The 25,315-nt window shown below is 37.9% G+C and overlaps 2 protein-coding genes across 2 annotated transcripts; one reads left to right on the top strand and one right to left on the bottom strand.

The window, feature by feature from the left end:
* Positions 1-3,300: 3,300 nt before the first annotated feature.
* On the top strand, positions 3,301-5,421 carry LOC148407076 (NF-kappa-B inhibitor alpha-like). Its single transcript, XM_088403154.1, has 6 exons — positions 3,301-3,608; positions 4,004-4,109; positions 4,189-4,396; positions 4,486-4,574; positions 4,648-4,908; positions 4,992-5,421. Exons 1-6 carry the CDS (start codon positions 3,376-3,378, stop codon positions 5,019-5,021), a joined length of 927 nt encoding a protein of 308 aa, XP_088259280.1. The 5' UTR covers positions 3,301-3,375; the 3' UTR covers positions 5,022-5,421.
* Positions 5,422-7,172: 1,751 nt separating this feature from the next.
* LOC148407075 (proteasome subunit alpha type-6) lies at positions 7,173-12,682 on the bottom strand. The gene is made up of 7 exons (XM_088403155.1): positions 12,517-12,682; positions 11,774-11,868; positions 11,511-11,592; positions 10,425-10,580; positions 9,284-9,462; positions 9,101-9,195; positions 7,173-8,515 (listed from the first exon to the last, which is right to left on the bottom strand). Exons 1-7 carry the CDS (start codon positions 12,590-12,592, stop codon positions 8,458-8,460), a joined length of 741 nt encoding a protein of 246 aa, XP_088259281.1. The 5' UTR covers positions 12,593-12,682; the 3' UTR covers positions 7,173-8,457.
* Positions 12,683-25,315: the final 12,633 nt, after the last annotated feature.

Genomic DNA, 25,315 nt, shown 5'->3' with positions numbered 1-25,315 from the left:
ACAAAAAGAAAAAGCATGACAAAAAAATAATCATCAAAATCATATATATTATATCATATTATATATGATCATTTATATGCCTGGAAAAAAAAATAGCACATACTGATTCTTTTACAAGAAAATGAAAAAGTAGGGCATGACGATATTTGGAAGAAACCGTCTCCTGTAAAACGCATTAATGATAGTCTTTACTTACATCATAAACCTATTCTTAGCCGCTCAATTAAAATAGCATCAGTAACTGTAACTGGCTTGGTAACAGGTCAAGCATTCATAAATGTGAACACTGACAATGAAAGTGTAGTAGAGAGGGGAGTGAGAGAATAATGGATACTTGACTGCAGGGTTTGGTTTGCCTCCCCCATCAATGACAGCCCTGAAAGGCAAACAATCAAACAATTAGCAACATATCCGGGGGGCGGTAGAAAAACTATGAACAACGAGAATGGAATCGTGCGGAAAAGAAAAACCAGAAAGGGTTAGGTTTAGAGAAGAAAAAAGAACTTTACCACCTTGATTTTACAGCACATGGTCTCTGTTGTTGTGCAAAAACAAAAGTCTCATTTTGTATTATTATTATTAATATTGTATGTTTGTACCTTGAAAAAAGCAGTGGTTGTTGTGACAAAAATTGCATTTAAACAACAACAAAAAAACACATGTAAAATCTAACAACTATTCTAAAAAACAAAAACATCCATATATATATATATATATATATATATATATATATATATATATATATATATATATATATATATTACTTTTTTTTGGTCACTCAGGGTTATGGTGTGCATTTTTTAAAAACATTGTCATTGTTCAAAAAAAAAGTGTGATGTCATGAATTATTGAACCACCAAAGACCTTTAATACGATCAACTCAATACTTATTCAAGATGGCAACTTTTTGGGGAAAATAATACATATTTTGTGATTATGCCTTAAAAAATGCTTTGCTTTTTTCACAAAAACAAAATTAAAAGATATAAAAAAAACACAAAACAAACACATAAATGATAAAAATGATCTAATACGTTGAAAGTAAAATTATATATATATTATTTGCTTCACATTTGTTATTTGTTTTAATAAGAGGAACCATTTATTTAATGAAGGTTAACCAAATGTTAAGTTGCCTCAAGCCTTAAAACAACAAAACTAAAACATAAGCCCAGTGTTTTACATTTATTATAAAATGCATCAAATTACTGTTTTTCTACATGGTAAATTCCCTATAAATTACCAGCAGCATTTTTTTTCTAAATATGAATGACACTGAATTCAAAAAAATTTCCTTAGTTTGAAAATCATGCCAAAGGTTAAAATGACTTTGCAGGCAAAAGTTTCATGATGTCACCATTAGGAAGTGTCATGGGTGAATAAAATTGACATGCCCACACATGCTGGGATTTGCTTACGCAGAGGGCAATATCCTCTCGGTTACCATAGCAACCGTTTGCAAACACCGCAAAAGCACTCGCTTGCATTGTCGTTGCAACGACTCGCCAAATCTCCGAAGTTCTACATGGAAGTCCCAGCATTTCACCTGTGGCGAGAACATGAGCACACACACACACACACACACACACACTTCTGGTATTCCCATTGTAGTCGGGTTAGAAAATCAATTTAGGGCATCGAACAGCATGTACTTGGCAGAGATGAAAGATTGCTTGGAATTAAATGCCAGAAGAGGAGATTGAGTGCGTGTTTGAATGGGTGGCATTTCCCTGATGTGACTCACTCTCAACAACACCCCGCTGGGCGTGTTTGGCGTGTGTGTGTTTGTTGTGCAGAACTCCCTCTGTGTACTGTAGGTGTTACTGCTTGGATACCGCTGCTATGTTAGCGTAGGTAAATCCCAGGAATGACAACGCATAAGCCGCAGACAGGTAGAGCAACTCCAACACGTTTCGCTTCCATGCTGCGCGCGACGTTGTAGCCGTCATATTTCCATTTTCCAACCGTGTGACAGTCATCCAAAGAAAAATCCCGGCGCGAGTCAAATGCGTGAACTACACAAAATTCAATGCAAAAAAAAAAAAAAGCTTCGATGTGTGTTAACGTTTACAAAGAAAGGCAAGTCCCAAACATCCTCTTGTGGTACATGAAATGAAGTGTTGGTTTCACAAGAGTTGCACTGTACAAACTTGAGAATTTTCCCCCTCCTCTGCATTCAATGTGCAGACACGGGGGAGTTTTGAAAGGCTATTTTCCTAATGGCTAAGTACAGCATTCTTCAGATTGAAATGCAAATGTCAAATAAAAAGCTCATTTAATAGGAATAGTTCACTAATTATAATAGTGCAGGCTACTGTACACACTGTGTATTTCCTCTCATGATTCAGCAAGTTTTAATACCGTGACAAGAACAGTACATTTTCTTTTCAAATTAAGAATAAATCAATTGGAAGATGAAGGAACTTATTGCAAAATGATGGTATCTTCTTGAGACCCAGCCTATTCATTTGTGCCCACTATTATCTCACCAAAGGCAAAATAATGCAAAGAAGACAGTAGGAAGCTGAAATTTCAACCAATTGGTGCCATGTCAATCTCCAACGTGGCACACTATCACTAAAGTGTGCTAAAACGCTGCGAGAAAGATGTGGAAGAAAATGACGCCATAATGGTCAAAATACTGCTCAAATATTAAACATGACAAATCTTGCCTTTGTCGTCTATTCAGTTAATAACCAAATCTTAGTACTCCATTTTTATTTGCATTTTACACAATTTCATTTGAATTGGGGTTGTAAAACTGAAAAAAGAGATGCAGTGCAGTAGTAGCAAAAAAAAAAATTATATATATATATATATATATATATATATATATATATATATATATATATACACACACAGTGGAAAAAGTTGAGAATCATTGGATTATATGGATTTACAACACACTTTAAAGCATCTTATTGAAGGCGGGGTTCTTTTTTTCAACTAAAATAAAATGAATGCAAAAGTCAGAGGAAATATAGAGCGCAGTTAAAAAAGCCCCAATTTCCCCGGGCGAAAGGGAATTCTTGAAGAGCCCGAACGAGGTTATCCCCCATCTCATTCATGGCCGCCATTCACAATCAAAGCTCCCCTTCAATAGAACCAAGCAGGCTGTAGGTGTCTAATAGGAAACTACAAGTTTTCATTTTGACTTTGGGGTTGGACGACGACGAGGGGAGGAGGGGGGGGGATTTTTTCTCACAAAAGCACAGCCCTGCCTGTGTGATTTCCCTGTCTTAGATAAGTCAATTGGAAATCCCCGCAGAGGCTCCACCCAGCCAGGCACACAAAACCCAGTGCGCCAGCCCTCCCGGAGCCACTCTTCTTCTGACCTTTGGACCCTACTCTCTCACTTGTCTCGCGACAACCATCATGGACATCCACGGAGTATCTCGCAGCGATCGCATGGATTATAATCACGATCTCGATCACGTGGACGGCAAGCAGGGGAAAATGCAGCCGTGCCAAGAAGACCGCTTCGACAGCGGCTTGGAGTCGTTGAAAGAGGACGAGCTGGTGAACGACTTGGAGCACATGCGCGTGAGCGAGGAGCTCGTTCACGAGTACGAACCTTGGAGGGGTGTCGTGACCGACGACGGGGACACGTAAGTGGACGTTTTCCTTTGCGATCGCCACTTAGAACCACTACCTGTGCAAAAAGTCAACTGCGTGACGAGTTTGGATAAGAACGCGGCGGGAAATGAAATGCATGCAAAGTTAAAAGATCACGCGAAATATTTGGAGAGTTAACGCGTAACGGCGTGTGTGCGCGCAGTTGTGGGCGGTGCTTAAACTGAGCCCTGTGGGCTCAGGAAAGTCCCTGGCTTCGTGCCAGTAACTGATAAAGCATCAGATGTGTCAAGCCACAACTGGTGGAAACAACCCGACAAAACTCCACTCTTGCGAAACGTTCCTATTGCACAGGCGTTGTTCCTTATAATTTCACTGGAGCTACTTCCCCTGAGCGGTAATTTGACCATTTTTTTTTTTTTGGGGACAGACTTCTCCACTTGGCCATCATTCACGAAGCTGCTGATCAAGCCCAACAGATGATCAAACTGTCCCACAATCACCCGTTTCTAAACGCGCAGAACCACCAGAGACAGGTACCGATCAATCCGAAGACCGCGTCGTCGTGACGACGGTGTAAAAAAAAAACAGTAATAACAATAAACGCTCCCGCAGACGCCGCTGCACCTGGCCGTGATCACCGAGCAGCCCCAGTTGGTGGAACAGCTCCTCAAGGCGGGCTGCGACCCGCGGCCGGCCGACGATTGCGGCAACACGGCGCTGCACATAGCCTGCAAAAGAGGCTCGCTGGCCTGCTTCGCCGTCATCACCCAGACCAGCCAACGCCACCTCGCATCCGTCATCTCCTTCCCCAATTACAGCGGTAAGTTGCAAAATCGCACCCCTAAAATGTGCAAAACCCATTTTGTCAGATTGGGGACTGATTTTTTTTTTTTTTTTTGTGCCTTCCAGGACAAAACTGTCTCCACCTAGCGTCAATTCACGGTTATATTTCATTAGTGGAGAATCTAGTCAAACTGGGCGCGGATATCAATGCACAGGTGGGTGTCATTAAGTTGCAGCGAGGAATCCGGTTTGAAGCAACTTGACGAAGGTTTGATTTTGTTCTTTCAGGAACAATGCGGCGGTAGGACGTCGCTCCACCTAGCTGTGGATGTTCAAAACCCAGCGCTGGTCCGTTGCCTCCTTGACCTCGGCGCCGACGTGAATTGCCTCAATTATGGCGGTTTCACGCCGTACCACCTCACCTACGGAAGGTCGAGCGAGGACATACGCCAACAGCTGTACGAGAAGACGGCGCAGGAGCTGAGGTCCTTGCCCGAAAGCGAATCGGACGAGAGCGATATGGAAGATCTGGACTTGACCGAAGAAGAGGTCCGTTTTTAAAAATGAGATCCCGCTTAGAAGCGTTTTAACGTCAGGTCTAGATTGTAAATCTTTCCCAATTTCTTTTGCAGTTGTACGACGACATCAAGTTCGGAAAGTAAAAGTCCAACCAGATCCTGCCACTGGTGGTGTCAAAAAGAGCTGCTACCGGGTCGGAATCGCGACCCGAAGAAAGGACAAACACCCGCCCAGGACGTCCACAAAGTGCTGGCCCAGAGATCGCTCCAAGGAAGACGGCATCTGCTCTGGTCTAGTTAGATCCAGAAAACAGGACTCAGCGCCCAGAACACCCAGCGAGACCAAAAACCTCCATGTGTTCTCCCCCTGCAATACTGTATACGGATATGATGATGTGAATATGTACCAGACTGGTCATTTGTAGAAAAGTGTAAATACAGAGAACGTTATTTTTATACCTTGTAAATAGCTTTGTGAAATGAAACACTATCATGGAAAATTAAAAAAAAAAAAAAAAAACATGAATGAATTATAGATCCCGTCTGTGTGAGGCATTTTTACTGGAACACAACCACAGTTAGTCACGACACATAAACTGACAGCGCTGTGACTTATGAGCAACGTTTTGAAAGACGCAGCGACCCAAAATGATCCGATTCAACCCCACGAAACGGCCTGGGATTTCCTCGTACGGGGCGAGGCCATAATGCGTGAGTCACGCTGTAAAAAGTCCCACGGCGGCACACTCATAACACTGTGCTGAATATTCCACCCTACCTCGAAATTAATAGCTCAACACAAGGAACTGGAGACGTAATTTATTTTTTTTTTGGTTCAAAGATAAATTGTTGCTTTGCAGGAAGCTTTCATGGAAAGTCCAGCCTTAAATATTTATATATATGTTAGATTAGTCACAATCAATTGATTGGAAATTTTAACATTTGTTGTTAAAGTAACCAGCTTTGGTCAAGTTAGGCTCATGTGTGGTTAAAAAAAAAGTGATAAATCTAAGAGTAAATACATATTTTTTTGATTAATGGGTTGACAACACACACGTGTTTTCACATAAAGCTTGTCTAAGAAAAATGAAAATTGAGTTAGGTAAGTTGCAACAATTTGGATGTTGGAACTCGCTAATTTGGAGAAAATCACATTTAAAGTTTGTACTAATCCCTCATTTTCATACTTATACTAAAATTTCAATCTTTTAACTGCTGGGAAATGGAAGTTGAGACCATTAGGATGTTGTTTTAGTAGATTTCCCAAAATGAACACTTCCTATTTTTTTCATAATCTTATTTTCCCCATAATATGCATTAAAAAAAATAAAGTATGCATAAAATAAAGTAGAAGTTTAATTTTGTTCATTTACTTATTTTTTACTATATTTTTTCCATTTAATTATACTGTATCAATTGCACCGTATTTTTCATTTATTATACATTTTTTTCATCTATTAGACTAAGTCTGTTTTTTCACCTGTTCTTTTGATATTTTAACGCTGTAAAAAAAAAATCCCCTCACCACACAACTTAATACATTTTTCTCAAGCAGGCGGTAACATTTTCGCACATTTCTTTCAGTTCAAACCTTTGTAGGAAGCAGGCAAAAAAAAAATGGCATATATTTTTCAAAGAACGACCTCGATAAACCAGTAGAACTGGCGGCTTTCCCAAGATACCACAAGGATGAGGTTAATAGCGGTGTTCACATTACCTAGCCTGTAATTGTCTGCAGGGCTGTAAACATTAATATGCCATATAGACACGCATGGGACTTCACGGGTTTTTCCAGCCACTCATCTGCTTCCTTTTAAAATCACATCTAATTCCGCATGACAGGGGGAGCTCCGAAAAATGATTCCTTGATTTAAGGGAAAACATGACATCTGAGAGGGGGTTTATAGTTGTGATTTGGAATCCAGATAGGTGGGGCGGATGAATTGATGACCCCGGGAAACTGGACTGACTGTGATGATGTCATTTGTGATCAAGAGTGGATGATGACAGATTTGGTCACTGGAAAAAAATGCGAAGCTGACATGTGGCAGAAATTCCTACTAGCAAAGCAAAAAAATAAAAAAAAAGACTGGATTTTAAACATATATTTCAATATTTTTAAATAAACATGTTCATCGTCATTGAGGGCCAACTGGTATGGATTTGTTTAAAACCCGTGGCAAGTTTTAGCAGAAAAAAATAGAAAAACAAAAGCCAAGCAGCATATTTTATCAAAAATTTTTAGAAAAATCTAAAATGTTGCCTATTAACAGGGTTTTTGCAAGTATCATCAAATGTGTTTGAATGCTTTTTAATACCATGACAGGAGCAATACGTTTTCAAATTGCGAGCAAATAAATTGGAACATACTGCTAAATTCTGAGTACATCATTGAAAAAAAGAACCACAAAAATACTGATAAAAGTATAATTTGCATGATTAATCAAGGCATTTTATTTTTAAAAATTAGAACAAAAAAAAAAAACATGTTTTTTTAGCCCCAGTGGATTATTATATTTTTGACTAGCAAATTCGCACTTCATTTGGATTAATTGTTAAAAACAAAGCATGCAATCGATACCCCATAGCATTATTGGGAAAAAATGACAAAATAACAATTATACAACCATAAAAATGACTAATGTTTATATTATTTTTGAATGTATTGATAGAATGCCAGCTAAATTCCGAAAAAGTTTTTTTATTTTTACTTTTTTTTTTACTTGCGCATGCACAAGTCAATACGTGAAAGGCATTATGAGGAAAAAATATTCAATGTTTTTCGCATTTAGCCAGCAAGTTTGCTCGAACATAATTGCAATGAAAGAATGAGCAATTTCAGTTCTCAGAATGATGCAAATAATGAAGCGCTGTTAAATTGCTTGGATTTCTTTGGCTTGTGCACATGTACAGTGCGATGAAAACAAAATAAGGTCAAATGTGCTCCTGTGGTGAAAAAAAAAAAACAAAGCACATGAGCGAGAATTTGATTTCTGATGCTTTTCAAGTTACAGGAAGTAAAGTTGTGAGCCGCTCGTGTTCCCACAGCCGGCGAGCGTTTTGCCGCTTCTAAATTTGACACATGAAAGAAGTTCTGATGAAACAGGATGCAGCCGCAAGAGTAGCACAAAAAAAAAAAAACAACAAAAAACTTTGTTTTCAGACCATTAATGTGACAATATGTAAGATTTAGACCGTACAAATGAATAAATTAAATTATAAATGTGTTTTTAACGACCAACAGTATATTTTAAATATAATCGTATGTCTAGTTTATCCTTAAATGATATTACATGGGGGGGTGGCACTCCTCCGGACAGCCGGAGGAGGAGTAACGGCTGCATTTACCGTAATGTCCCTAAACCTCCCACGGGCGCATGCGAAAAATTACACACACTCCCTTTAAGATACAAACACATCGAAAGCTATTTTACTTCAAAACATGTTTTTTTTTTTAATTATTGAATGTATCAGTGGGGGAAATGTACAGAAAAGCAAAATAACACGACTTTTCATGTGAAAACTGCGTATCCCATCATGCCTTGACTAACTTGAAACGGGGCTCATGTTTTTGTCTTGCTCAGTCCCGCTCAGCCAGGGACATCAGGTGAGTATCCACTTCGGCCTCGGTCAGAATCCTGAAAAAAAAAAGCCACTTTCGTTGCTGGATCTTTTGCAAAAATTAACTTTTTTTTCTTCGATTAAAATAGACTTCCAATCAGTCAGGCGTGGAATTAATATTCAGTGCGATTGATGAATATATTTGTTGATTAAGTATTTAAACAGGGAGAGGCAGGGGAGTGTTTGAGGCTAAATTCACTGTAAATTGAAAACAACTTTATTGATGTACAATCACCAGTAGATGGCAATGATGTCCTGTTTTAGATGTAAGATTGAACACGGTATCATGTGGGTCTTGAAAATGTCAAAATGCTCAAACAGTTGGCAGTGAACGAGTTTTACTAACTTAGAAGATTGTTTATTTTCGGGGATATATAACCACTTAAGTGTCAGTTTCGCCTTAAAGTTATTCTCTTTGAGGTTGCTTTCCCTGCATTGTGACATAAAAAAAAAAAAAAAGCAATGTAAATACCTCACATGCCAAAGAGTTGAATCATGACAACAGTCATTCGCTATTAGGCAATCTCACTACCTGTTGCAAATCCGGGTCTTATTCTTTTTCTTTTTTTTTTTAAATTTGAGAGACATTGGGCCATCTTTACCTGAATTTGGGGTCTTGCGTTGTAACCACGCCCACCTCAAGCTCAGACGGCTTGAAGTCAATGGAGAGGACAGTTGACAGACAAGAGATAGCGGTCTAAAACAAGACAGGCCAAACTGAGGGTTAAAGCAGGTAAATCCAAGCAGTAAGATTAGAAGAAACTTTTTTCCCCCCCATCACATACCTCAATAGTTTGCTCAAAGGTCCAGTCCAGTTTTTTTTTCACCTTCTTCTCCAGGAAACTGGTCGCTTCCGTCTGCTTGACCCCGGCGGCGGTGGCTTTGAAGCCGCAGTAATAGCCGGCCGGGTCACATTTGTAGACCTGCGGGCCGTATTCGTCGTCGATGCCGATCACAATCATGCCTGCGGGTACAATATGACAACGGCGCTGATGCCCCAGATTTGGAGTCAGGCGTTCTCCGTCGCGATCTCCAGGAAGGAGCAAAATGGCTTCTTTGTTACTGCTACAAGGGACCCGATCAATTGCGTGTTCGCTCTTTGTTGTACTGCGGCTGGGCTTCGCTGACATCTTTCTTGTACGCCGCTCAAGAATCCCTACGCTGAATTCCATCTGTTCATAAATTTAAGGATTTTAATTCATGTCCTTTTAAAAGGTCATGGAGTTAAGATTGGAATGTTTTTTGGAGAACTCTAGAACCATTTCCTAAAGCATTACAAATGATTACATATTAGGTATGCAGCAGATAATCACTCCATACAATATTGTCATCTGCGGTTTGAGTCACCCACTCCCAATTCAAAATTGCAGTTACTTCAAAACTAATATAATTCGAGACAAATCCAGGATGATAAAATGCTAAAAATGTTTCGAGGTCATTTTTGACCCTTATGGCGTTAAAATACGCAAAACTGAACTCAGCACCATGAAAACTCCGACCCCTGGTTTTAACATGCCAGAACACCACCACAATCAAAACTTACTTAACTCATTACATAATTATATTAATTATAATTACCAAAACCAATATCATTTCTTTCAAAGCCAGTTCCCCTGTTTTGTTCTGCCCGATGAATAACGCCCTGTTACATTTTTTTCCCCCCCAAACAAAACATCTAGCTTACGCTAACCCCTGCTTGAGGAAGTTCCACCGTGAGAGCGCGCCCTTAGAAAAGACTTGCCGGTGACGATAACACAATTATGTCTGTTGTTTACGGACAATGTCGGTTTTGCTACTTTGTTGGATTTACCGGCATAATATCGCTAGCAAGCGGTAATGACGTAACATGACTTCAGGGTGTAGCGTACCAGGACAACGCTAACACTTGATGCTTGAGGGAAGGGAGTGATTCTAATTAATACTTACAGCAGCCCAGCGGTCGCATCTCGGCATTCTGCGTGTAGACTTGAGAGATATCTGCAATTCTCTTACACAGCATGTCCACTGGGATTTCATAACCGTACTTGTACTGCCAGTTAGCTGCTTCATAGCGAGCGCGCTGAACTTGGGAGCGGCTGTCAGCTGTCCATGTTTTTCAGGGGTGAGAGGGAAAAGAGATATTTAATTATTTAGTTCTTGTTTATTTGAATCATTAAATGTCATTAGTGCTTCAACAAGTGATTATTTTAATAATCTATCAGCCCGTGATTTGGTTGCTTGTTTGGTTCATAACATGTCACAAAATTGGCAAGAATGTTGAGCAATGTTTTCCAAAGTAAAAGCAGATTTTTTTTTCAAAGATTTCCTTGATTCAATACAATGATAATCAGTCAATTTTCAGACAGGGCTCAAAACTGAGAATATATTTCCAGACAGGAGACAGAAATTCTGAGAATTTACACAATTTTAGGTCTCTAAACAATTAATCAATTACCAAAATAATCAATTATTTTGTTGATTATCAATGAATTGGATTTAATAGAAACATGATGTTGATTTTGACTTTTTTAAAAATCGGGAGTTATTTTCAAATGAAAAAAATGCAAAAAGCAATCTTATGATTTGGTTGCTGCTTGGGTCAGTAACTTGTCAGAAAATGGGCACAAATTTGTTGATCATTGTTTTCCAGGGTAAAAAGCAGATTTCTGCAAAGCTTTCCTTTTGTTTCAGTACAATCATAAACAGTCTACTTTCAGCCAGGACTAAAAATCTGAGAACATTTCCATACCGGTAGACTAAAACATTGAGCATTTAGACAATTTTAGGTCTGTAAATGATTAATCGATTACCAAAAACAATTATTGGTTAATTTGGTTATCCATTAATTGTTGATTAATCATTACACCTCTAATCATTATAACGCATCATGGCCACTGCCTAATGGTTATGTGATTTTGGGGGTGCAGCTGCATCAAGATCACAAAGTATGGAATTCAAAATGTGTTCCTGAAAAGAGCATATGTTAAGCAATCCCAACATCTGACAGCTGATTGTGTCATTGACTTCTCTTACCTGTCATTCCGGACATTACGCATCCGATGTTGTCTGTTATTCTGAAAAGGTGAGTCACTGTGGCTGAATCCAGAAGCTTGTCCTGTTGTAATAAGAATTAAAACAAAAAAAAGTTGTCATTGATACCAATTGAACGCAGGTAATATGCAACTAATAACTGACAAATTCTGACAATGGCCAAAATGAATTTAAAATCAATTTTGAAATGTTAGGATGACAACTAGAAAGGCATGGGACTGTATAACGCACTAATATCCACTCACCGGCACTTTTTTCTGTGTAACAACTACTGCACAGTCCTTTCCACGAACTGCAACAGATGTGAGTCCACCCTGATTGATGGCCTTGAAAGCATATTCTACAAGCGGAAGACAAATATGATCGTCAAAAAAATGATGTTGAAGAAAAAAAACAGTTTTGAATGGGTAAGAGTGCTTGCTTAGGAGGACAATCAAGTTTGACAAAATGTACTTTAAATAAAGACACGCTATGCAACACGGGTAGACCTTTATAAAAATGTTTATTTTGTAAACTTATCACTATATAATGAATCCATTTTAAAAGATCAGCTCTATTACATGCGCGCACAACGGTGACACTTTCACTTTCAAACTTCTACAGACAAGTCTCTCTTTAACCATTAACCTCAAAATTAAACGGATCAATATAACTATGGTTAATATGAACATCATCAATGTTTTATTGTCGCAAACCGTTGTGGACAAAGGTACGATAACAATAGGTAAATCAGCGATGACTTGACGCGCTTAATGTTAGCTCGTTGCTAAAGTGCTGGTTCACGCAGTTCGACTTCCAGATTGAATATCAAAGTTGTCGAAACATATTTTCAACACGAATGAACCCCATCAGGATAAATATGACAATAATATTTCGTTGTTGTTATGAGTTATCTGCTAGCATTTAGGGGAGCTAACCGAAGCATGACAGCGCATTTAGCTTGCTAGTTAGCAAGCCGGCTTTCGTCTAAAATAATTCACATACTGACCGACTTGATAAAGTCTTCCTTCAGGAGAGAAGATGGTAATGTGGCGATCAAACCCTGCACTTGAACCTCGGGACATTTTTCCCAGGTAAACTTAGCAGAGGGACTCGTTCGAAAGAAGTTGCAAGTGGCTAATACGCTGTTTCAACCCGGAAGTAATGCAGCAGAGGCTAAAACTACTTCCGCTGTAAAAAAAAGTTCCTGTCGTCCCCATGGCAACGTCAAGCGCGTTGAAGAAAAGTAGCTTACAGATACATGGAAATAGTAGAATTACTTATTCAAATAAATAAAGTAACAAAAAGTACAGACCGGAAGCAAAAAAAAATGTGTAAAACACATCCGGTGTGAAAAATACAGATTTTAAAAACAGCTAACTTTCTGATTATTTCTATTAATATCAATTATTTAGCAACTTCACTGACAGATAAAAACGCTGAATGATTGATGAACATCCTTGAAATCATAATGGTTAAAAAAATATGCTGGCATGTTAGATTTTTTTTTCTAAGAGAAAAAAATGCTTGTTAATTTACAGAAATGTTTGAATGCCAGAAGTTGCTGTCCTTGGATCACCCCAAAACGTGAAAGATCTCAGAAGTTGACTTGACCTATTTCCATTTCGTCTTGTGTGTGTGTGTGTGTGTGTGTGAGTGTGTACAACATGTTTTTTTCAGTCTCGCATAATCATTCTTTTTGATTCTGTTAACTAAAAAAAAAAAATCTGAGATAAAAACGGAAAAAAAGAAAAGATATTTGGATTATTCAATCAGGTAGATTCAACTTTTCAAACTGTATTTTAATTTTACTCATGAATGGAATTTCATGACCTAAACGGTGAACCCCCTCCACCCATGCTTACTGCCACCATGTTGACTCTTTCCTTTCCACACAATTTTTGGTATCTCTTTGAGTCCGCTCTACTTTTGACCTTACTCTACGAAAGCATCTCTCATTCATCTTCATACAGCGTTTCCACTTTGTGTGTGAAAGACCCCCCACCCCCGTGTCGGCTTCAACGTGTGTGGGACGCCGTCACTATTGCAATCCAGGCACAAAACCTTAAATGTTGCAACATTGCTTGTTCCATTTACTGTTTTTCTATACAATAAGAGCTCCCACTTAAATGTTAAATGCTTCAAATAACTTGCAATGCTCATGCAAATAAATACCAGATTTTTTTTTTTTTGCTGTCTTTTTTCTTTTTTTTTTTGTTTTCAGCTTTGTTGAGCCAAGCAAACCACAAAAAATGAGAAAGAGAAATAGCAGACATGCTGGAAACAATGCGGTACTTGCTTCCTTTAACTTTGACACAAATACCGAAAACAACATGCATTTTATTTATTTATTTTTTTAACTGAGCTTGTGGTCTGGTATGTTGCAAACACCCGGGTAATTTGGGGAAAGCCAAGGAAAAAAAAAAGAATTAACTTGCCCTAAGCATCTAAAAATTGGATGGTCTATTCTTTGTAACACTGGATTTAATAAATTTATGGATGCCAGAGATCCATTTGATCAAACTAGCAGTCAATAATTGGACGAATCATTATGCATCACTCACAAATGTGACCCAATGACAGGTACATTTTTGTGTAGATGACAAATATATGTATTATATTCCCACAAAAATATCAATTTTAAGATTTCTCCGATAATATCTGTATCTTAAAGGTCGACAATGTAGACAATGCACATTCTTGCTGATGTTATTATTTTTTTTTTTTTATCCGACTATCTAGCAAGCGCATCCTGGTACAGCTGTCCCTAAATAAACAGGAGAACAATTGTCATATCAAAAACGCTTTTGTATAAATGTGCATGGCAATTTAAAAAAAAAGAAAAGTATAATTCGAAGTGCTTATCCTCAAGAAATAAGTAATCAATAGTTCTAGGATCTCTTTTTGTAACAAATCTATTTCTACCTTTAATTCAATGTTTATGTCACAAACATGAGGACAATGTTGCAATGCAATGTTTTGTAATACAACCATTCTGTTGCAATCCGTTTGAAAATATAAAAATAAACGCATTCTAAAACCAATCACCAGAATACAGAAATTGTTTCTTTGAAAAAAAACAAAAAACAAAACAACGATTCTGTTGTATTCTGTGGATTCTGTTGAAAGTAAAATGAATATAAGTAACTGATTATGGCAATACAATTCAGATGAATTCATGGCCTTTGGGAACAGTTGTGTCAGAAACCACGTGACTAGGCCTGGCCTGATTTCGTTTCAGATGTGTGGACTTCAAAAGATTGTCCTTGGTAAAATGGAGCATTTTGACATCGGCAATGTGACTGAAACCAGAGGCACATTCATGCGCTCGAGCAGCCAGACACTGGGAACATGTCGCAAGCGGCAGTCATGATGACTATGAAGTTTCACCGAATGCCACACGTGCCTTAAGAATTTTTTCAGGGGTTACTTTGTAAACATTCCAAGTTGTCTGGTTGTTTTGTTTCGCAACAGTACAAAACGTCTTAAGACTAGCAAGGACTGAAATTCAAAGTCGACCCTTTCTGTTAAAAATATACGGTACACTTTTAGAAACATTTTCAGGAGTAAAAAAATATTTTGTCTCATTCACTATCAGCCCAGTTAAAATGGATTTTTGGATTGATACAGTGCTTCATCTCCTTGAACCTTTTCCCCTGTTGCCACATTTCAGGCTAAAAAAAAAAATATAGAAAATTGAAAAAGATAATCTAGATTTGTAACAATACTGTTTTTTCCATCTCTTGCAGTCTTTTCAGACATCAAGTGTATTTAACTCAGACTTAACTACAGGGCCCAGCTAGTGAGCTGAGTAAGCATGACCTCATTTCTTTAATACCTCTCCCCCACTTATGCTATCTCATTGTGGTGCATGAGATGACCTAAACATGTGGTACACTAATTCATGGCTTTTAATAGCCGTCTGCAAATCACACAAGTCAGCACTGACATAGTGCAATTTCATTTTTTCACTGAAAACCTGCAAAGCTGTGATCTTTAAGCCTTTATTTTTAAACTCAATTGAATTCAAGTGAGAATCATTGACTGTGTAGCAACGGATCTCCCTATACAGCTGATGATGTCACTGATTATATTTAAAAAAAAAATGCATTAAAGAAGAAAAACACTGTCTGAATCCTGGTTAGCCACTCTTATTTATGGGTCTAAAGTAGATTATTTTGTTACATTTTCACAAATTGAGGGAGTATCACTTGAACGACTGTTAGCGCAGCAAAACACGGTTGCTCAACCGGTAGCAAAATATGGTTGCTCAACAAGTAGCAAACCATAGTTGCTCAACACTCTTCCCCGCAATGGTAAAGAGATGTTTTCAAGGAGCCTCGATTCTTCACTTAAAACTTCACCTGCAGCTTTTAAACAGACTCGGATAGGGTTTGAGATTGACCCATATGTGAACCGTATGTGAATTATTATGTTTTAATTTTGGTATAAGCAAATCTAATTTAGTGCATTTTAATGCAGTGAAAGAAACATGACATTTTTCTTTTCAAAATAAGAGTAAATTAACTGGAAGATGAAACCATGCTAAATTGTAGGACTGGGGGGAAAAAGTCAACAAAACAGATCATCTAAAAATAAGCACATTGAAGCTCCATCATTTTCTACACGGATGTGTGTAGTGTTGCGATGATTTGCCACAGAGATAAACCACCAAAGAACTGGATATCAAAACATTGGGATCATTTCCAATTAAAAAGCATGAGATAAATGAAGTAATATTCAATTAGTGTAAAGTGGACGTGGGATAACGTGAGAAACATCCATATGCAAAGACCATCTTGACAGATGGCTCTATTTCTAGTGATGGTGCAGCACTTCATGGCCGAGTGCTTGATTCTAATTGTGTTCTTGAAAAACATTGATTTAGCAGTAAGCAGCCTTCCATCAAAGACAATACCAAGAAGATAATCTGCCATTACAATCTACAGCGGCTCAGTTTTAGGTGTTGACATTAACCAGTAGAGGGCAGTCAAGCACGAAACGAGACCGGTCGCTCATCAAGAAGCAGCCCCAGAAGAAGACGTTAAATCACAGAAAGAAGTTGTTGACCTTAAAAGTAAATGCGCTAATGCTAATTGCTAACAGTTTCGCAAATTTAGCTGGTTGTTATTTGATAATTTCACGGAATAACCGATAAGTGATTACTCTTTCACCCCCAAAAACGTTTTTTTTTTTTTATGTACATTTTTTCATTTTTGTGTTTGGCTTGATAAGGGTCTAAAATAGGCTAAGACTAATGCAAAACGTACGCCTTTATTTTGTTAAGTTTAACTCGAGGCCATTCTTCATCAGATGAGCCATAAACAAAGCAGATATTTTATTACATAATCCAATGATTCTCTGCCGTTTCAACAAACGTATGGCATTTAACTCCTTCACTGCCAGCCCAGTTATATGTCTATGACCTGCAGTGAATGAATCCTGGAAGGGGGATCCCTTCATCTGTTCACAAAGGGTTCTTTCTTTTATTCCAAAATCGGTTTACTGGGAGATTTTCCTCACATGGACAAGACGGTTCGAACAGGGAATGTCATTGATCTCTGTGAACCGTGAAGTCCCTTGAGACATTTTTGTCATAAAGAGCCATAAATAAACTTGACTTGATTTTAGGAGCCACTACAGTTCCCCGAAAGGGATCTAGAGGTTTGAAAAACTTCATCCAAGAGCATAATTATGGGAGTCTATATTTCCTGGTGAAACCAATTAGAAATCTGACGGCTTTGGAAGAGAGGAAACATTGTAGTGACTGTACCGCATGTGCGTGGAATAAATAATAAAAGTAATGCATGCAACCAGCATGATAAATCCGAAAAGGAACAATGATACCACTGTATGACTAAATACAAGGCAAGCATGGATGGCGACTACAGTTAGACATGCTTGTGGTCCGTAATGGCGACTGAATGATCCACTAAACAGCATGAGTCATGTTCTACACACTACTGTACGCCTATAAAAAAAAAATCCCCTTTCAAACACTTTCGCATTCATTAATCGCATGTTCGCACTGTCCTCGGGTGGAAAAAATGCTCTCATGGAATGTGTTTGTTATGTCAATGTCAAAAAGGATCATAAATAAAGAGACAGTGAGTGGTGATGTCATTGCAGGGAATGCAGGGGGAATTTGGAGCGAAAAAAAAATACCGAGATTTCAACAGCTGATACGCTTTATTTTGTGTTTTCTGGCAGCTTGATTTCGGGATTTAAAACCTGTTAATGGGTGGGATTTTTTTCGATGTTAACACCTAAATTCCCTCTTGTTATTCCTGCCTGTCCCTTCATGCTGACCATATTTCCAAAGTGCTGTCAGGAAACTTAATCTTACTTCCAATATCCCCGGGCGGAGGAGATTTATTGCTAGCTTGAGGGTACTAAGGACTTTGAAAAAGACTCCATAGCAGTAGTTGTGACTTTCATTTCAGCAACAAGACGTTCTGAAAAACACAGGAATGTCCTCACGCAGCTCTGGCGGAATTTTCGTTGGGAATTTCCCGCTATTGTGTGTGCGCTCCAGGCCTGTGCGCAGCGCCTGAACGACTGCAAATGAGCCAGACCGACCCGTATGTGAGTGTCTGAATTTAGAAAGGTGAGCAATAAGCAACACAGGTGACAACAGCCTCGCTCATGCTATCTTCGTTTTCCCCGAATGACAACATCTGGCTCGGTACATTTTACAATAGGTAGAAACACCCAAAAAGTGGAAATTATGACTTTAGGCAATGCAATGAACAAAACACATGCTATTCTAGACAAGATACAATGTGATATAAAGTAGCAAGCTCAAATATATATATATATATATATATATATATATATATATATATATATATATATATAATGTATTCATCACACCTTTGAATTTGAAAAAAAAAAACATGATTAATCAGTTAAAAAAAAGTCTTTTCATAAACATTTTTGCTCAAGTTCAAAGAGCACCTGTTATTTGTAAATTAGTTCTACATTTGTTGTCGATTCACCGTTAGAATTCTTGCTAACGGCTACCTCAAAAACATGTTTAGTATGGGATGGTGGTATGTTTATCTTGTTGTGCTTTGATAAAAAGATAGTTGCAGCAAACGTCTCCTGCCATGTTATTATTTTGCCATGTTAGTTTTATTATAGTTTCTGTAGGATGGATGTATCGTATCTGTGTATATGTGTGCATGTTTTTTTTATATTTATCTTATGTAGAGTGAGTTTTTTTCACATTTTAATTCAGTGAAGCATTTTGTGCAATATATATATATATATATATATATATATATATATATATATATATATATATATATATATATATATATATATATATATATATATGAAATCAACGTCGCTAATTTCTCTGGATTTGCTATCGCAATTTCCTTTTCATCTCGTCAGCCGCCTTATGAGCCCACAAACGTTTATCGTCTACTAAGGTTAAAATATTAGGTACGGGATAGGAAATGCAAGTGCCTCGCGACATTTCTACACCTCAGTGCTCAGCCTAGCTAATAGACGTCATTGCTAACAAAATGGTTTTGGTGATGCATCAAATTTGTTTACTTCTTTGAAACAGCAGCACCCTAACGGGAATATAAGACATAAAAAAGTATAAGGGCAAACGCTTTCTTGAAAGCAATAACATGCCATTAAGTGTTTTATAGCATAAACCAACCACACCCCTGCAAAACAGTCACTCAACCTCCCTCATTTCCCGGGCTGCCCAAGATCCCCAGAGGGAAGGCTAAGTCATAAGCTAACCTGGACCTAGCTAAACTTTTTACATGCACAGTGTGGATGCATCCTTCATAACATTAAATCAAATACATCACTACCAGCTAACAAAATTTGAGACATAAATGACAAAAAGACATAGCTCGCCATACTAACCACAGAAAATAATGAAAAAAAAACGTACACATTAATAGTCTCACTGCAGATTGTGTAAATAGCAAAGTTTTTGAAGTAGCAAGTTTTTGAATTAGCAAGTATATATTGAATAAATATGATCATATTTACATGATTGAATATAAATGCATTACTTGAGGTAAATAACTAACAAACTGCCATTTTGCGGAGCGTTTGCTGACTCAATTTTTAAAGTACGTTTGTGAGGTAATTCAATGTGTAGATAAAAGATCATGTTAGATGGCTTTTATTTTGGTCTCATCCACTAAAAAATATGTAACTAACCACAATGCAAATCTGTATCACCCAACAAAGTAAAGGCTTACAAAATTTTGCAAAGGAGTCACTATGACAAAATTGAGCAAAAAGCTGATCCATGTTCAAATTAGTTTGCTCTCAATTCGAAAAGCAAATGATACTTTTGCTATCACTGCATTAAATTAGATTTGCTGATACCTGCAGAAACCATGCTAAAATCTCATATAGGAAGAATCGCGGCCTTAGAAAACATACAAATAGCGTGATTTGCGCATGTCAATTTTCCAAGAGTAGTGGACTATTGCTGACCTCCAGTAGCACAGCTACTTGGAAGCTGAGAGTGAAAATCCCCCAAACTTTCCCTCAGCACAAATTTTTCCTCCTGCTGCCAGGATAACGGTCTTTTCGGGCTTCCTATGATTCGCACTTTGCCGCCGATCCATTGCAGCTGACTGACTGGCCGGCCGGCCGTCTGGCCCGCGCGCGGAGGCCGCCATGTGTGCTCCTAAATTGCTTTTCCAAGGTAGAACAGAGGGCAGTGTTACATAGACAAGGCATGGCGGCGGGAATGGAAAATGGAGGAAAAAGCGGCGGGGTTCCTCGGGATGCTTTCGCCAGATGTGTACAGTAGCGGTTGGCCATGCGCACATCTGCAAACGTTTGAAGCTACTTAGGGGAATTCCTCGCTCACTCTTTCTCTTTGTTCCACTGGATTCTCGGAGCGACACGGCGGGCCGCTTGACTGCCTCCCTCTGTTCGTCTTTTCAAATTTCCCCCTTTGTGTCACGAGCTGTTTCCCCACAGACAAACGGGACGGTCTAGTTAGCAGCTTGATTTTTTTTTTTTAAATATATAAATGAGTGTACTACGCAATGATGAATTATTCCACCAGACAACTTGTCTCTCCTGTTTGTGAATGTTTTTTTTTTTTTAACCACAAGAGTGGCGGCGCTTTAAAAACAGCAATGCGGTTTAAAAGGCGCTAAGTGGGTTAAATTTAGTTTAATGGCTAAAAATATTGATTTGTTTTGCTTCTCTGTGGGGTGGGCAAAGAAGAACAAAAGCAAGGGGGTTTCCTCTTCTGCAGGATGTCGGGAGATTTCCTCATGGTAGAATTCCGAGATTTTGGACAATGGGCCTCATTCACCATTATGTTTGGGTATGTTTGCCTAAATTTATTCTCAGGTAAATCCTTTTCGTCAATATGTCTTTCTAAATCTCTCCTCGTTTATTGTCAACATCTGCAAGAACGAGATTAAAAGAACATTCAGTAGCTCTTTGTTTCAACCATGATGACCATACAGGTAATTGTAATTTAGAATAAAAATATTGTTTGCTTTGAGGTGGCACCATTATCGAGGAATAGTACTTAAAATAAAAATAACCTAACCCACCGTACAAGAAGAAAATCTAATCTAAATACAGTCGCATTCAAGTTTGCTAACACATTCTAATTACAGTAACTGGTTTTTTATTAGTTTTTCATTTATGTACTATATATATATATATATATATATATATATATATATATATATATATATATATATATATATATATATATATATATATATATATATATATAGCACTTAAAATGAAAAAAAAAAACAACTCAAGAGTCAACTTTCTAGATCAGTGTTTAAAAAAAAACCTGAATAGGAGTTTGATACTTACATTAGGCACGAAGGTTAAAATCGGAATGGTTTTCTTATACATAACTACTTGGGCTTTAACTAAATTACATACGAATAACCTGTCGATTCATTCAAAACTGGACATTTTTTCGATCGAGATGGAGGAAAATGCAAAATTTCTATATAATTTGTTCATTGGTTTGATCTCCAATTAAAAAAAAAGATGAAAATGTTGATCAACTGTATGATTCAGAATCATTTGATTTTGTGATTTTTTAAATCAAAATAATGATTAAATTAGTGACTGTTGATTAATCACTGCAATTCTTATAAATACATTTTCAGATAGAACATTTCTTGTGACCAATGAACAACAATAAAAAAAACTGTTTTGACCCTAGGGTGGGATATGACAGATTTCCTGTTTCCTTCCTTGTTCACACCTCTTGTCAAAGCTTGGCAGCTATTTATGGAGGAAAGTACCCAAAGTATCTGGACCTCAATGTGCATTTCCATACCTATCCCGCACCCAGGCACACAATTGTGAAGGGGATGTTTCACCACAGTGCTCCTGTGACCGGCAATTACATAAGTATGTCTGAAAAAGGAAACAGCGAGACCTCCACCCTGCGAGTCACAACATGGGCTCACCAGACACGCCTGCTCAAATTAAGTTGACCTTTTATTAAAAAAAAAAAAAAAAAGTTTTCATGGTTTACCTGCAGAATCAGATATCATTATTGTCACAGGAAGCACAATAGACCTTCTCAGGAAGGAAGCTACTTTTCATCTAGCGTGATCCCTAAAAGCGATCCAGACACGCTAATTATAATATTTAATTCATGTAATTTCACATGGTCTACATCCACTGCTATTGTTGCAGCCACCTGCAACATGCAAACTGGCAGCTGAAAGCCATAACTGCTTGGGAAATTCCACAACACAATGCACAGTTATTTTTCAATGTGTCGAGTAGAAGTTTGCGTGTGTGTCTTTCACCTTCCGCAAGTGGCTTTTGTGAACTATTTTTACTTCTCAAATGAGTAGTAGAAGTACCAGTCATATTTGAGGTTAAGATAGCTGTTAGCTTACATGATAATTCTTTAGAATTCTTGCTAGCTGTTTCCCTTATTACAACTGTGAGCGAGTTGAGTTTGATTTACCAAAACGGTACGCGCTAATTAAATTGCATGTTTGTTCTAACCAGTACCTTGCTAGAGCACTGAGAGTGCACAATATAATAGTAGAAGTACTGCTAGTAGTCATAGAAGAAGCTAAGCTAGTTGTTAGCCGATACTGACATTTTTTAAGAAGGTAATTTTTGTTAAACGTTAGCTAGCATGGTAATTCTTTAAGTAGGCAATTTCTTGCTACTATTAGCTAGTATGGTAATTCTTTAAGTAGGCAATTAATTGCTAGCTGTTGCCTTTATTATCACAGATGTGATAAAGAACTTGGGGCCTGACTCATTTACATTCTATGTGCTAGCTAAATTGCATGTTTACTCCAACAGATAGCTTGCTAGAGCACTGAAAGTGTGAACTGTAGTAGTAGATGTAGTAGTAGTAGTCATAGTAGAAGCTAAGCTCGCTGTTAACATGCATTGTAATTCTTTTAAGTAGGCACATTCTTGCTAGCTGTTAGCTAATATGATAATTCTTTAAGTAGGCACATTCTTGCTAGCTGATAGCTAATATGGTAATTCTTTAAGTAAGTCAATTGCATGTTTACTCTAAAAGATAGCTTGCTAGAACACTGAATGTGCAAACGATAGTAGTAGACGTAGTAATAGTCATAGTAGAAGCTAAGCTAGGCGCTAGCAATTTATTGCTAACTGTTGCACTTATTACAGGTTTGGCGAACGACTTGGTCCAAATGTTTTCCTTCGAGGGCGGCAAATAGAATATTAAAAAGATGTGACACTGGTTTATTATTATTTTACTTCGACGTATTAAACACGTTAAAAATCAAGAATGCAAGCAACTTCACGTGGTTTATACAAAAAAAAATCCTAATTTTCCTAATCACCTTTAATGCAATGACTTCATTTAGAATTTACTTTTCTTAGATAAATATATTAAATAGACAACGTGCAATTAATTGGACACTTTTGGTATAGACGCCGCATTTTTAAGATGGTGTGCAAAGACCGAGGGGCTGATAGAGGAGAGCAGGCAGTGTTGGAAATCCCCTTTCCCCAGCAGGTCTGCCTCATGTCGGGCCCCACGGAGGCCCACATCAGAAGAACCGCTGCCGTCCGTATATATATATTCCATCCCTAAAGTCTTTTTTTTTACGGCTCACTTTCCTTTTGTCTGGCATCCCCCTGTAGCCCGTAGCTTTTAATTCCGGTTACGTGGCTCCTATAGCACATTGTAGGTGCAATGATTTCTTTGACATAAATGGTGGTGCTTCGTGAATTCTGCCTAGCAACACAAAAGTTTGAGTTTATGAAAAAGTGCTATTTTGCCTATATATTTCTCATGTCTAGACTGTGTCTGTGCAATGAAAGATGTTCGGCAAATAGTGGGAGTTGTAATACCTGTAGTCGGCTATGCAAATTCATACGTTGGGTGTCGGCATGTAGTGTGTGACATTCCTCTCCTTTGCTCCCGGAAACCCACAAAAATGCCAAGGTATGGTCAAAGCAACCGACAATTGGAGGTTGCAACATGCAAATACAAGCTTGGTGGTTGTTGCAAATAGTAATGAAAGCAATACTTAACTTAATAATAATAATTTCAGTTTGAAAAACACTTAATTTAATCTGACGTCTGCACGTGAATTATTGGCAGCATATATCGTTTCAGATGATTGTGTAAGAAAAAAAAAACATGACATAGAATGTTTTGATGTCAAATTGTCTTAAGTTAACCAAATGAAGTTTCATGAATTGCAGCACGGTTTCTCAAAATGCTTATTACATTTTTTTTGGACAGAGAGGATTTCCCGCCCTTAGTTTACTTTGCCTTTCACATCAATACTTAATATGTTTGCATCTTATGACTTAATTTTATTAAAATCCTGCATACAAATTAATCACAGGCAGCATTCTTAAAATTCTGCATAACTTTCCTGTTGCTGAAACCGTATTTCGCAAACCCTATCAAATCCGCAAATTAGTATACATGCCCCTGCTTTTAAAGAACTTCATATTTCACTGTGTTGAGGGCAATTGTGTCCTCTAGCGGACACTTGAAGAACTGCATGTGATTTTAGTACAGTGTACACACAAAATATAAGTGATTAATTTAACCAACAATATCTGTATATTAATCTTTAATTTAAGTGTGTAGATAGTGTGTATAAAATGTGTGTGAATATATGTAAAAACACAATACTGTGTATATGTAAATATATACACGTGGGTGTACTGTATGCACAGTATACACATATTTATCATCTATCTGTTTATCTATCTATCAATCGTAAATTCCTGACTATAAGCCAACTTTTTTCTTGTTATTTGAGCCCAATGGCTTATGGTGCGTTGAAAGCCACTAGGGGGCACTCCACCAGTAAAGCAAAGTGTGGTTATGTATGAATGCAATATATGAAATAAAGAATATATATGTATATGAAGTAAAATATATATAAATAAATTTAAAAAAAGTATGTTTGAGAGCCTTGACAGTTGTTCAAGCAAACGCATGCTGTTATGCACAGTAAAAGTTCCGGCGGTGGTAGCGCGATGACTAATCAACATCGTTGCATGACTTTGTGTGCGCAGACTGTCAGTGGGTGGTACTGCCCGCCTGTCTGCCGACGACGGCAGCGGCGAGACTTTTCTTCGCAGCATTACGTCTCGATTTAACACTCGAGACAACTGTGCAGATGAGCTTTGGCGTCAAAAACCGCCACCGACACAAACAAGCACAGGCAAGCGATCGCATCATCGCTAATCGGAATCTGAATCTATGCTAGCTGTATTGAAGTCAATGGAGTTACTGAATTGGAGTTGAAATGAATGATGCTCATTGGGCGCCCTGAAAACGACTCTGGGTGACCTCA

This window comes from Hippichthys cyanospilos, chromosome 20 (genome assembly GCF_059441005.1).
Source record: "Hippichthys cyanospilos isolate Australia breed blue-spotted pipefish chromosome 20, RoL_Hcya_1.0, whole genome shotgun sequence".
Taxonomy (NCBI): Eukaryota; Metazoa; Chordata; class Actinopteri; order Syngnathiformes; family Syngnathidae; genus Hippichthys; species Hippichthys cyanospilos.
The sequence above is the reverse complement of the archived record's forward strand: the minus strand, read 5'-3'. Positions and strand labels throughout refer to the sequence as shown.

What these genes read in the sequence shown, in the direction of transcription:
- LOC148407076 (XM_088403154.1), top strand. Translation starts at nt 3,376, where the DNA reads ATGGACATCCACGGAGTATCTCGCAGCGATCGCATGGATTATAATCAC. An exon ending in GTGACCGACGACGGGGACAC is followed by an intron (nt 3,609 to 4,003) that starts GTAAGTGGACGT and finishes TTTTGGGGACAG; the next exon opens with ACTTCTCCACTTGGCCATCA. An exon ending in TGGACTTGACCGAAGAAGAG is followed by an intron (nt 4,909 to 4,991) that starts GTCCGTTTTTAA and finishes TTTCTTTTGCAG; the next exon opens with TTGTACGACGACATCAAGTT.
- LOC148407075 (XM_088403155.1), bottom strand. Translation starts at nt 12,592, where the DNA reads ATGTCCCGAGGTTCAAGTGCAGGGTTTGATCGCCACATTACCATCTTC. An exon ending in GATGCGACCGCTGGGCTGCT is followed by an intron (nt 9,463 to 10,424) that starts GTAAGTATTAAT and finishes TTGTACCCGCAG; the next exon opens with GCATGATTGTGATCGGCATC. An exon ending in CCTTTGAGCAAACTATTGAG is followed by an intron (nt 9,196 to 9,283) that starts GTATGTGATGGG and finishes GTCTTGTTTTAG; the next exon opens with ACCGCTATCTCTTGTCTGTC.